General features: G+C 40.4%; 1 protein-coding gene and 1 long non-coding RNA gene across 8 annotated transcripts in view; both read left to right on the top strand.

Moving 5' to 3' along the window:
- The window catches only part of srgap1a (SLIT-ROBO Rho GTPase activating protein 1a), a 74,829-nt gene that overhangs the window by 19,897 nt on the left and 41,656 nt on the right, over window positions 1-13,276 (top strand). For all 7 annotated transcript variants that reach the window (XR_006054766.1, XM_005930325.3, XM_005930324.3 and 4 more), the window contains exons 2-3: window positions 5,325-5,520; window positions 13,069-13,231. Coding sequence is in view for 6 of the 7 variants with exons in the window: in XM_005930325.3 (XP_005930387.1) it covers window positions 5,325-5,520; window positions 13,069-13,231 (359 nt within the window). In the remaining variant the exon portion in view is untranslated. The remainder of the gene's footprint in view (window positions 1-5,324; window positions 5,521-13,068; window positions 13,232-13,276) is intronic.
- On the top strand, window positions 5,529-10,265 carry LOC121815075. Its single transcript, XR_006054768.1, has 2 exons — window positions 5,529-7,857; window positions 7,889-10,265. It is a non-coding gene; the product is annotated as an uncharacterized LOC121815075 (long non-coding RNA).

The raw sequence follows: 13,276 nt of genomic DNA, 5'->3' as shown, positions 1-13,276 counted from the left end.
TAAAGTCTTTTATAGTTCCCACGGAAGAGTACAATGTTGCACTCATTATAAGTAACAGATGTATTTCAGGCAGATTGATTCATAACAGAGTTAATTGGCAGCATCATGGGAGAGCATGTTGTTGAGGGAGAGGAAAAGTTATCTCTCGAGCCCTCTGACAGTAGCCGAGTTGTTTTTTACCGGAGCCCAGTTTCTCTCTCAGAGGGTCAACACTGTGGGTCAGTAGCCATCCTGCTTACAAGGCACTTTCTTTGACAATAGAACAAGCCTATCTGGCAAATCAGATCAGCCATTCTGAACTGCAACTTTGGACATATTTGTCGCCATGAATGGGGTTATGTGAAGTATGTGATGTGCTCTCCAAAGGAGCAATTGGATAGCATCCAGCTCAGACACAATGCGGCCTTGGTCCTACTGATCACCACAAAGAGCAAATCGCATTCTCTCATTGTCCATATCAGAACCATGTGCATTCTGGGTAACACTGACTGGGTGTCCATCGGTGAGCTGGATTTGTTGCCGACATGTTTACAGGCTATGCTATCATTCTGCAGGCTACGTGGCTTTGCAGGAGGAATAGGACGACGGTGTTACACTGCGCATTTCTGTTTTCTTTAGCAGAATTTAAGATATAACACGGGTGCTCTCATTTCAGTCTGTCTATCACAGTTGTGCGTGTGTTAGGGTGCAGTGCATCACAGGCTTTGATGTAACACCGCACAGACACACACAGACCTCCACACATGTTTACCATACAGATGAGCTCAGAGTGGCAGAAAGGAATGCAGCATGTAATAATAGATCAGCACTCGCTGCCGCAATAAGATGGTTCCAGCTTGAGGAAAAACTTTGGAGTGGCTTGATTTTTAAAGCCTTCAAGGTCCCAAGTGACGGCCTCTGTTGGTCGTGTTAGCTTTTTAAGAAGTGAGTCAGACAGCAGATGCTGCCCTTAGTATGGGTTTCAGATAAAGCATCAGTATGATCAAAGGAAGACTGACCTCAAACACCAAAGTAAATTAGTTTTTCCTTTCTAATATTTACACATGGGGTTAGATAACTTTCTCCCTTTTTATATAAATGGAAAATCATAACTCGAGTTTGTGCCCTCTAAATGGTGCATGAACATGAAAAATTGCAAGTGGTGAGCAAGCTTTCCTGTCACTCATTCTGTTACTTTGCAAATACTTTACTCTGCTTTGTTCTGTTTGGTTTCCTGAAGTTTAAACACTGATAGCTATTTTGGTTTTGAGACACAGTTTCATTGTCCTGTGTGACACTGCAGTTTAGTATCTGTATAAACGGACAAGTTCATATACTCCGATGTGATCCGGGCACATAAACAACTGGTTACAGCTGGCTATTCTTGCAGCCATCACTGTATATTTCTCATGCATTTACTAAGTCAGTGACTTCTGTGCACAAGGCGCCTCGGCACTCGGTTTGAACCCACCAGCTGATTGAGGCCCTTCTATGTGGAGTTTGCCTTTTCTTCCCATGTTTGTGTGGGCAGTTTCTAACCTACCCTCTCAGTCCACAGACTTGCATGTTGTGTTTACTGGTGATTCTAAATTGGCTATAGGTGTCGCTGTGAGCATGCATGGCTGTCTGTCTCACTGTGTTAGCCCTGGATGGACTAGAGACAAGTTCAAGGTGTAACTTGCTTTTTGCCTAATGACAACTGGAAAAGGCCATGAGTCCATATGAGTCTGAATTGGATAAGCTGCTAGGAACTGGATGGACGGCTGGTCTAAACTGAAATTGAAAAATCAACAGTTGGAGTTTTGTAGTTATTAAAGCACAGGTGTCGAACTCCAGGCCTCGAGGGCCGGTGTCCTGCAGGTTTTAGATGCATCCTTGATCCAACACAGCTGATTTAAATGGCCAAATTACCTCCTCAACATGTCTTGAAGTTCTCCAGGGGGCTGGTAATGAACTAATCATTTGATTCAGGTGTGTTGACCCAGGGTGAGCTCTAAAACCTGCAGGACACCGACCCTTGAGGCCTGGAGTTCGACACCCCTATATTAAAGTGTCCAGCATTTGGAAGGCAGTTTTGGAGGATATTTCTGTAGGTTGGGAAAACAGCAGCTACATGTGGCCAAAACTGAAGGGGGAAAAAAATGTATTTTTGTATTTATTGTGACGATAGGCCTCCGTGACTTTGTTTTCACTGTTTAATTTCTAGAACTAAAAAGTCAATTTGCAAAGCACGTCCTAGTTTTAGGCAGCGCCCGACCTATTATCTTGTCTGACAGGTGGTTGCCTTATAACATTCATTTCCATTTTGGCGCTACAGCGTTAGTGGCCAATACTTGACTTCGAAATGAATGATTTAATGAGTTTCTGTGTGCAGTCACGAGTGTAATTGTGTTAAATGATCCAGTACAGTCCTTTGTGTCAATGCCACGGTAGCTTTCTTTTAATCCGCACACCCTTTGGAGATGGGAAAAATTGCAAGGTTTACTCATTCATCAGAAAGCCCGGTGTACTTTACTCAAGTCAAATTTAAAAGCAAACCTTTTCTTAGTGCTCACCGGTGTCCTGCTAGCTCGTTTAATGGCCTGATGTTCTCAATTGCAGACTGTCCACGATAATGTTGTTTCTGGTTCACAAGACTTTAACAACTGTGATAAACATTGATTTAAATTTAGCATCTCTGTGTTCCAGCTGTTTCAAAGTGGTTTATTTGCTTATGAGTGCCAGAAGGAAGTCGATGCTATGTGAGAATGCAAAAACAATCAGTTCTAGACTCAATGTAAATGTTTAATTTATCAGGATGGGGTGAGCACATCTTGTGTTGATGAATGAAGTGGAGCTTTTTCTAATTGATTACTGCATCATGGGCATGTGTCCATATGCACACACGCAGACAGGCAGCTCTCACCCATCTTTGGCTGGAAGCTGTCTAAATGAGTCAGCAGCTGATTGGCCATTAATTGAACTATTGATGGATTTCGGTTAAGACTCTGGCTCTTAGGGATCTTTTATCTTCCTTGCCAAAGTATTTGTTCCCGTATAATTGTATCATCAAATACTTATCGCAACGTTTTGTATGCTTTACTTCTGTATTAACGACTGCATTAACTAAGTAGGAAGTTGGCTGATTCAAACACTGACCAAGCATTCATTTCAGCATTGTGGCTCCTTGACGTCTGGGTTTTGTTGCTCTGTGGTTCAAAGGATGTGTCCTATTTATTTTTTAAAAAGATCCATGAGGAAACTTTTTCTGATGAGCTTATTAGTTGGTCACTGACCATGGCATAGGAGATGATTAAACTCCCTCCCTTATAAAGCTGAACAGCCATCAATGAATCACAATTTCAGACACTGATATATAAACATAGACAGTACGATCGAAACAAATCGGGTAGTTCAATAGTGATCCAGCAGTGCAGTATGACAAAGCCTTTTCAACAGGAACTGATACACGTTAAACTATGACTAATGGAAATGAAACTGATTCACTGTGACTTTCATGAAGATGAGGCCAAAGTGGGATTCAGGTCTGACGTACATTTAATACTGGGCAGAATTACATAATCCACAAGTTTCACTTTGATTCCTAACAGGCTGTGCTTATGCTTTCTCTTCACTACAGCCATCTAGGGTACTGACCAGTAGTTTTAACAAACACAGAAGCCTAACCAGTTTGCTAAAAGTAGTGAATACATGGTTAGCTAACACTAGCAAATAGCAACTCAAAAGTAAGTAGAAAAAATATGTAAATAAATATAGGAAAATTCTCAGTGTAGCTGAGATTCATTCATATGATGTTGATGTCATTTCACTGAAGATCTTACACCGCTTTTAATCTAAACAGTAAAGCACAAGAATACTCCTCAAAGGAAAGCAATGGTTTGCTATGATGTGTTTAGGTGAAAGCTATCTGGGTTTAGATCTCTGTTCACAGTTTCTACTCAGTGATAATGTCAGTAACTGCACCTTACAGCTCACGAAAAGGATTTCTCTACTGAGTAATCAGAAAATAATGAGAAAAATCCAGGGATAGTGCTTGAAAGGAAAAGGAAATGTATGAAGTTTTGCTACTGAAATTGAATTTTTCAAATTCTTTTATTAGAAAAAGCAGAAAAACAGATAAAACACTTTTTTAAAATGTCAAATGGTATGGTCATTTGACCTGATATAAAAAAAAATGGCATAAAAACCTTGAATTCAGTTCCATAAATGTGTAGTCGTCTTTTTCTGAATGACCCAGGATGATTAAATCTTTAACCCAATCAGGCTGGTTTGGTTTTTGTATAATGGCTCAGACTACAAATGACTTGTGAGGCATTACAAGTTGTCATCTTAGTGTTTTCTACCTTTAGAATTAGGGATCACTCCACACTTCTCTCCAGTGGTGTTGGCTTTAAATCACCTCATTAATCTCCTTCCTTTGCTGAAGATGTCCGACCAGGCTGCGCCCATTAGGTAAAATCCATTATACACGGCTGTGGTGAGACGGAACACACAGAGGAAACAATTTGTGTGCGACTGTCTTCATGCAAGTGTGTGTGTGTGTGTGCACTCCCAGTTGCCCTGTTGAGCACGTAAATTTAAATGAGGGCCACGCTGACAACCGTGATTTCTCAGAAAAGACCTTAGAGGGTCATTTGCCTGCATGTACAGCTTGTTTATGTGATGCCTGGTGTTGTCCCTCTGCCTTCTTAAGTGGATTTTCACTGATGAGCACCAATGAGCATGCATGTATCTGTGTTTGTGTGTGCGCGTGCGCGTGCATGCACGGGTCTGCGCTGTAGCCTCGGTATGACGTGAATCATCTTCCATTCATCCTCGAGTTATTTTCAGCCTTAATGAAACACCTGAGACCAGTCGACAACTTCATATCTTTACAAACATTCATAAAACCCATAACTAAGGGATAATAAGCTACTGTGGGCCTATCAGTTGCACTCCTATGCACACATACTATCATGTAATTGCTCGCATTGCTGATCATTTGTCCCATTTACCTATCGATACATTTTAGACATTTTATGCTTGCATGCCCAGTTTTAAGCCAAATTGTGCACCTTCATAACTGATATTTTTCAAGTATTTTAACATTTAAGAGTGTGTAGTTTTCAAAATAAGAGCCAATTTAACCGGTAAATACATGCAATTACTGCAGAAATAACTGTTGAATGTAATCATTTAGCTAGTTTAGCTCTATTACAAGATCTCAGAAAGCAAAAACATCAGTATATGAGTACCAGCCTCACATATGTGTTTCTGTGGCTTCTTCTCATTCATTCAGTTTGTAGCTCCTAATATATTTATATTTATATATATATATATTTTTTTTTAAATTTGTGTCTTTTCAGAGATCAGGGCCCAGTTAGTGGAGCAGCAGAAATGTCTGGACCAGCAGACAGAAATGCGGGTCCAGCTGCTGCAGGACCTCCAGGATTTCTTCAGGAAGAAGGCGGAGATTGAGATGGAGTACTCCAGAAACCTCGAGAAGCTGGCCGAACGCTTCATGGCAAAGACTCGCAGCACTAAAGATCACCAGCAATACAAGTGAGAGGAAACTGTCTCGATGTTTGTCTGTCGTCAGTGTGTTTCTTATGTAACACGGGTCCAACAATAACCTTTAACTGTTGCTCTGTAATTCTAAGCTTTTCTAGATTTTGCCTCACAAATATGGATGTAACAAATCTCTAAATTAATCAGATCAGGCATTGGCTAGTTCACCAACCAGGCAGTTTTTCTATTGGTGTTACCTGACCTCATTCTCTGTTTACGTCCCAGAAATGGTCATACAAAAAAGGTCCAAAATCATCAGGTTCCTACAATGTGTGTACGGCCAAATTTGTTCTTATCACTGTGCGTTATTGGTGAATCATAATTATACAGGCCCAGTTTAGTGGTGAGGTTGTTTTAACAGAGAAATCTGCCTTGTTAAAGCAAGACGAGGTCTAACTAAAGAAAAACAGGATAGTGTCAGAGGAGGAATTTGAAAAGGTACATTTTCCAGTGTCTTTCATGACAATTTGTACTGTTTGAATGTGTAGAACCATGTAGTGTTTTATATTAATATATTGAATATTACATCATCGTAGCAGAGGAGCTTCTTGAATAATCCATCTTGACTTTTCATTTTGCATTTCTGTGTGTGCCACAATAGACACAAGCCTAAGTAATGAGGACAAAGTGCTGTGAATGTCATCATAAGGACATATTAGAAGTTATCTAATGGATGGGGTATTATTTTGATACAGTTGCTAAATATATTCTAAAATTGGCAAAGCTGTTATAAAACGGATTAGAGTTAAGATCTTTGACAGTTTCTGTACTTTATATTTTGGATATTTGGATATATTTAGTTCTCAAGGAGTATTTTTGTTTGGTATCTACCCTTAAACAAAAATACCAAAGTGTAGTGAGAAGAAAAACTGTTTGCTTTCATTCTGTTTGTCTTCTTTCTCGCCCTGTCCTCCTCCCTCTTCTTCCGCTGTATTTATTGTGCATCGGTTTGTCTCGGAGGCTTTTTGATCGATTTTGACACAGTTAAGTATAGTGTGCTTTTTGGCCTTATTAGTAGGAGGTGGCTCATGGAAAAAGCAGACATTAGCATATCGTTTGAACTTGTGGTGGAGCAAAAATAAAATGTATGTTTGTCCTCGCTGTCTGCAAATAGCCCCTGCTCTCTGTCTGAAGTTCCAATGGCTCTAGCAGCTGTGCGTGCCCATGTGTGTAACCAGTGAGAAGACTCTGGTATGGCACTCTGTGGTTTTCATTGTATGATGTACAGTCTGGTCACTTCATTCACAGGGTAAACATTTGGCATCTGCCTAGGAGCATATTTCTTAAGTAAATATAAGACGTTTGAATAACATTAAGAATTCTCCTGCGGGTGTTAAATCATGTGGCCCATATTTTTGTGTTCACATAAGCACGTACAATAAGGCTTCAGTATTCTCCAGGCTGTTTTCATTGGACAAATTTGTCTGTGGTGTGAAAAACTGTTTTTATTCTGTCTGTAGCATGATGTCCATTTTTATTAGCGATGCACTGGTTCTATTAGCAAAAGCTAAGGCGTCGAAATAATGTTTGCAAATACTAGATAATAACGTAATATTTGTTTTAAGGGTCTAGGAGTTCATTGGTCCCATATCAGACAACACCAAGCTCGGCTTAAATACTATTTATTCAACTTTGTAGCAAATACATGCGTCAGAGAATATTAGTTTACTGAAATAAGTATTTACATCATTTACCTAAATTATTTAAGTTGAGTGTGAGAGTTAGTTGGTTCCTGCATGCTGGTTTTAAAGTTTTGCTACTTTTCTATTTCCTGCTCTTACTGTGAGTGTAGATTTGACCACAATGCAATTAGTTAAAAAATATTGAAGGCATAAAAAGAAAAGCTGTTGTGTTGAGTGCGAAATGCTTTCAAACTGTTGACCCTTTGCAGTTTGCTTCCTCTATGCTGTTAGCTCTCCTGCTAGCAATTGATACACTGCTGCTGCCAGCTAGCACAGTAAGCAGAGAACAACTGAAGTGACCTGATGGCCCCATAAATCTGACCTTTGTCACTGATACACGATCCAGCTCTTTGAGTCAGGAGTGGACAGAGATTGTTTCCAAATATTAGGTACGTCACTAGTTTTGAAATTAACTTGGGGGAAAAATTGGTAAAGCAGCGAGTTAAGGTCTTAGTTAAACAGTATTAGAAGCTGATCAGTGACCCTTCTGATAGTTGGTGAGTGTTTGCTAGCGTGAAATTGGTCGCAGAGAGGTATATGGTGCTGCACCAAAAACCTCCATGTGATTGTGAAGTGAAGACACTTGCAAACTACTCGCCAAGTCCTAGTGAAACTCTGAAAAATGCAGCACAAACCAGAAATGGTGAAAGTTCACTTTCAAGGCACAACATTTACAACAGTATATGCTTTACTTTTCAGTTGCACGACAGCACACAACATAAATATCAAATGCTGACGGACAAATCGACATATTTCATGCAAATTACAGGTGACTGTGGCAGCCTGCTAGTGATCAAAACAATCACAACACCTTCGTTATGACCATTGTCACCTTGCAACAGCCAGCAGCCACTCACCAACCAGTTGGGAAATGCAGATTTCTCTAGTAATTGGGAAAGCCAGATGATCTCTGACTGAGGCTTAAGGAAGGCTATGGAATCATCCACAATGGCAGATCAGTTCATCTACATACTTCAGATCCAGCTTTCTGTGTATGGACATGGTCGGGCAGGGAGCTAATATTGCTAAATTTAAACTTCTGCTTATTTTGACTGTATTGCTCCTGGTTGAAGTATCGTCCTTTAATCAGCAGCTAAATCTAAGAACTGGTCAAAACCAGCTGTATTCACAAAGTGTTGGCAATGAAGCAGTGTTGTTGAGTCTGGTTTGCGTAGCAGGTTTTGAGATAAGCGTTCAAGATGTCATTCTTTTTAGTTAAAAATGCATTTTTGACATATTCAGTTTCTTTGGAAAGTTCCCTTGTAGGCAGCTTCAAGCCTCATCCCATGGGTATTTGTTTTAGTTGCCTCTAGGAAATGGGGCAAAACACAGGTGGTGGTTGATGCTATGCTTCTGTGATCCCATACCCCCTTCGTATAAACCATGTTTCTGTGAAGCTATAAAGACACGATGCCACAATTTCCTTCCACCAGTCTGCAAACATTGCCATGTGTGATTTTGTTTGACAAGACTAAACCTAGTTTTCTGCTGTTGGAAGGCAGCTATGTTGTTCTTGAACCATTTACGTGTTACCATAAAGTTCTCGAGCTATTCCAAGCTACGAAAAAGTTTTGACACAGTAGGAGTTCAGTCTTTCTCGGGGGTGAAATGAAGTTTGTGCACATCTGAAAGCACAGACTTTGTGCGACCTGTGGGAGTATTGCGGTTGCTCGCTGCTGGAGAGGAATGCTTCTTGCTTCGGGGGTGCCCTGTACTGAGCTGAGCTATACCTGTGGAGTCTAGGGAGACTGCAGTAGAGGTCTGCTGAACTCTAAAATAAAGGTTTTCTGAAGACTGTAGCCACATTTGAAAATGGCCTAACGCAAAAAAAAAGTGTAATTTTTAAAGTAATGGTGCTCGTTTCTGCTTCTCAACATACTTCAGCATAACAAAAGAGATAACAATAATAATAAATATGTGAAAATAACGTCTTAAAGGCATCATTACTTTTGATCATTATGTAGTTTAGTATTTTTCTAAGCCACTGCCTGTTCTGAGACTCTTGTTGTCCAAGAGAACTTTTGTTTTACGGTTAACTATGAAGAGATCATTGTGTAGTTCTGTTTTTAGGTTTTGTTCTTCAGCCTTCATTATAGAAGTAAACGCAGTGCACAGCATTGGAAAAAATTGTCCCAATTAAACGTAACAATTAGCAGCTATAAAGTCAAATTAGGACACTTTAGAGAACACATGCTGTTAAACATGTTGGTCTAAGCAAAAGTGTAATAGATATGAAAACTTTCAGAGCTTTAAGTTTCCAGGATGTTTGGCAATGCTGCAGTAAAGCAGACAGCAGCAGCTTCTGAGTGCAGCACATCAGCTTTGAAAATGAACGGGCATTAGGACACTTCAGAGCCACCAGTTTAGTTTTGGGTTTTTTGTGGGGGGGATCTTCTTGAAAGAAAACAAAATTACAGTGCTGTCCACTGCAGCACTCTGTGGGAGAGCCATCCATTTGTGTTTCAGCGGCTGTTTGCAGAACACACACAAATGAACAAATATGGGCAAACACTCTCTTCTCTCTCTCCCCCAGTCTTTCTTAAACACACACATGCAAACAACCAGATACTGTATTATGCAAGGTTTGTTCAGGGAGGGGACGTGGAATCGGAGAGCAAAAGAATAACTGAAATATTTATGTAGCATCAGCCACAACTGGGATTGTCTTAAATATGCTGCTTTTATCTGAAATTAAGCCGCTGGTTAGAGGACTTCCTCACTTTGTCTCAGAGGATTAGCGGGAGGTGTGGAAAACATCGTGGCTGCTTAGTCTGTGTAATGCCACACATAACTACCTGCTGTCTAGGGAAAACTGCTGACGCATTCTCATTTGATTAAGTTCAACTTTGTTGGGATTCTTTCACAGGACCAGTGATGAAGAAAATGGTGCATTTCCTGTGGTCATTATGAGCCTTTGGCATTCTGTTGCTTCCTTTTAAAATGTAAATGTGTACTCAAATAAGCAGAAAGACTGCACCGCGAGTCACCTTCGTTGGTGCCGGAGATTTGTGCACTTTAAAGTGAAACGTTTTGGGGGTTTTGTTGTTGTTGTTTTTTAAATCAGTGTGGCACTAGACAACTTTGCTATTTTGCCATTTCTATTGATAAGACCTTCTGTTTAAATACTGTACACACTGAATTGGTATCCTTCATTTTTAGTGTCATCCTGCTGTATGAGAGTGCAAGTATGGTGACATTGTTCCTCTGTCCCCCCCCACCCCTCTTCTACACACGAGTTCCTCTTTTCATACCTGTGTTTGGCTCTTGTGGGGAGTCTTGTCTATCTGTCACTATTCTGTCTGACCCAGTTCCTGCCCTGGCTGAGGGGGAAATGATGACAGTGAGAGACTTTCCTGCCATTATATGTGGGGTTAGCAACTCCCAGGGGGTTATGTTGTCACAGCCTGTGTGGGTTTCCCACTTGTTTTTGTGCCTGTCCTCTTTATACTTTGTGAACGGGCTGACCCTACTAAATCAAACTTTCTTTCTTTTCTTTTTCTTTTTTTAAACAAATTGATTTAATTTGATAACATGTGCTACACTGTTACTTATGCTACGTTATTCTTTAAATGTTTCAGATTTAATCAAATTTCATGTGAAAGGTGGATGCCGTTTTTGTTGGATGCCCTGGATGTTATTAGCCATGTGCACATGGGTTACAGGTTACTTCTGGTGTTAAATTAGGTTAAACTTAGTAATGCTGTCCTACTTCAGACAGTACAGTGGGGGTTTTTTTCCAGCCTGAGGAGTCAATTTACCAGCATTAAATTGTTTAGTGGCTTGTGGCGTTTTATGTCCAGCTTCTTGTCAGTGACCTACAGAACATTATTCATCTGGACCTGAGAACATGAGTGAATTAATAAACACAAACTAGTACTGTTCCCACAAGTCTAGATTGAGTGCTGTAGAATGGATCTGATACATAATGCAGAAAGGATTTCTATAGTAATTGCTCTTTGACAGATGGTGAGTGATGCCGTCGAGCACAGTTACTGCTTGAGTGAGTGTGAGAATCTATATTTTTCTCCGTGTGTAAAAGTTATTTATACACAAAAATGTGGTTAAAACATGTATTTGTGCTAAATGGCTCATTTTACCATGACTTCACATGGTGCTGTGAGGGAAGGTACAGTGAACTAACTTGCAATGAAGGGCACATTCACAGGGCTGACGTCAGGGACAGCTGAGGAAAGCAAATCAGGGAACTAATGTATTAAAATGATATGCCGCTGCTTTGTGATGCCACCATTATCACAGGCAATGTATTGCAATACTATTGTCTTAAAATGTAGTTATTTTCTGATTCCCAACCATACTGGACATGTTATCATGTTCGTCTGGTTTCTTTGAAAAACGAATCCCCTTGGATGTTTTTCATGTCTGCGTAGTTGTCTTCCTGTTTTTGCTTAACCTCAGGAAACATTTCAGCTGTTTGGAATGTTTGCATCAGTTGTTCATTTTCTTCATTTTTGCTCACCAAGCAGATGTGGTGCCAATGTTGAAGGCTAGGTCAGGGCTGGGCAGCTTTGCCAAGTGTAAAGTTTCACCTGTTGCGTTGACAAATGTTGTCCGTCTTTGCAAACTTGGAGAGGTGCAGAGGCGAGTCTCCATATGGTTCCTGAAAGACTTGACCCAAGACCCAGCTTTCAGTTCTCTCCCAAGCACACACACACATGTGCACAAGCATGCACACTTATATTCTGTGTCACTTTTTTGCAGGCAGCAGGAATGTTATAGATTAACCCAGAGGAAGTCCGCTTGCGGACCACTGCTTACACAGGGCCCCAGCTCACTCTGGTCTGGACAATGTCCTACAGTTAGCCTGGCTGCAGGCGGCACACAGCGCAGGAAACGCCTCTCTGAATTCTGTGTTTTTATTTGAATTCTTTTCTATTATTATCCACTATTCTGCAGCTTCTCTTCTTTTCCTTGTCTTTCTTGTTCTTTTTGCAGTTTTACTCTACTCTTCAAGTTCACCTACAACATATACATGGCTTCTTTAACACCAGTCTACACAGTGTATTTATAGTCTTAGGGACACTCTTCCCTGGTTTTAGAAAATCATTTTTGCTCAGAGCATTGTAGCTCTGCCCTAGAAATGTCACTGATATTTCCAAGTTAGCTGTGTAGTCCTTGTAATATTTGGAGAATCTTTTTGGCCCAGAGCCTGTGGTGCATGGGACATTTAACACCCTGGGACGCCTATGATGAATCTGTCTTCTGCTTTAGTGACGAGCACTGGTGCTCTTGAGGTTTTTTATGGGTGCTCTTGAGGTTTTTGTAAACATCCTGCTTGTCACGATCTCCTGCATTTAGAAAAAAAGAGGAAATGCTGTCTAAACCAGCCAACAGTTGCCAATAGGAAAATGTTCAGATGAATGCATACAGATATTTTGTACAGGCCTGCAAGGTTATTTTGATAATAGTATTGAAGTATCAAATTGTTTTGGGGGCAAATAGATCTTTCTAAACAAAGAATGTCTCATTTAGCTCCTGAATTTTCACAGCAGCACAACAGCTTGGCTTGGAAGTAATGGGTGGTTAACAGTGTAGTGTGAATGAGCCACATTTCAGTCATTCTTTTGTCTGGCAAAAAAAGACAAGTGCTTTAATGGGAATTTGTTGCATTAAATACAACAAAAAAACCAAAAGACCTTAGGTTGCACTAATTATTCTAAAACGATATAAATAGTAAATCCTCTTTAACTCTGTAAAATGAATAAAGTGAATTTTACTCCATGATATGTTCAGTCTGGCACAAAAGTTAACCAAGGAATACCTCCGTTATAACCATTACTTTATAATTTTTCATTTTCATTCCCTAATTTATCTGAACTCTTATTTCCATTGGTTTACTCAGGAAAGACCAGAATCTGCTGTCACCAGTCAACTGTTGGTACCTGCTGCTGAACCAGGTTAGGAGGGAGAGTAAGGACCACGCAACACTGAGTGACATCTACCTCAACAATGTCATCATGAGGTTCATGCAGATCAGCGAGGACTCTACACGGCTACTCAAGAAGGTGAGGGCAGAAAGGGCAAAGTAGTTTTTAGAGTTGAGGCGGTGC

This window comes from Haplochromis burtoni, unplaced genomic scaffold (assembly GCF_018398535.1).
Source record: "Haplochromis burtoni strain Fernald_Lab_line unplaced genomic scaffold, NCSU_Asbu1 Contig_127, whole genome shotgun sequence".
Taxonomy (NCBI): domain Eukaryota; kingdom Metazoa; phylum Chordata; class Actinopteri; order Cichliformes; family Cichlidae; genus Haplochromis; species Haplochromis burtoni.
This window is presented reverse-complemented; position numbering and strand designations above follow the sequence as displayed.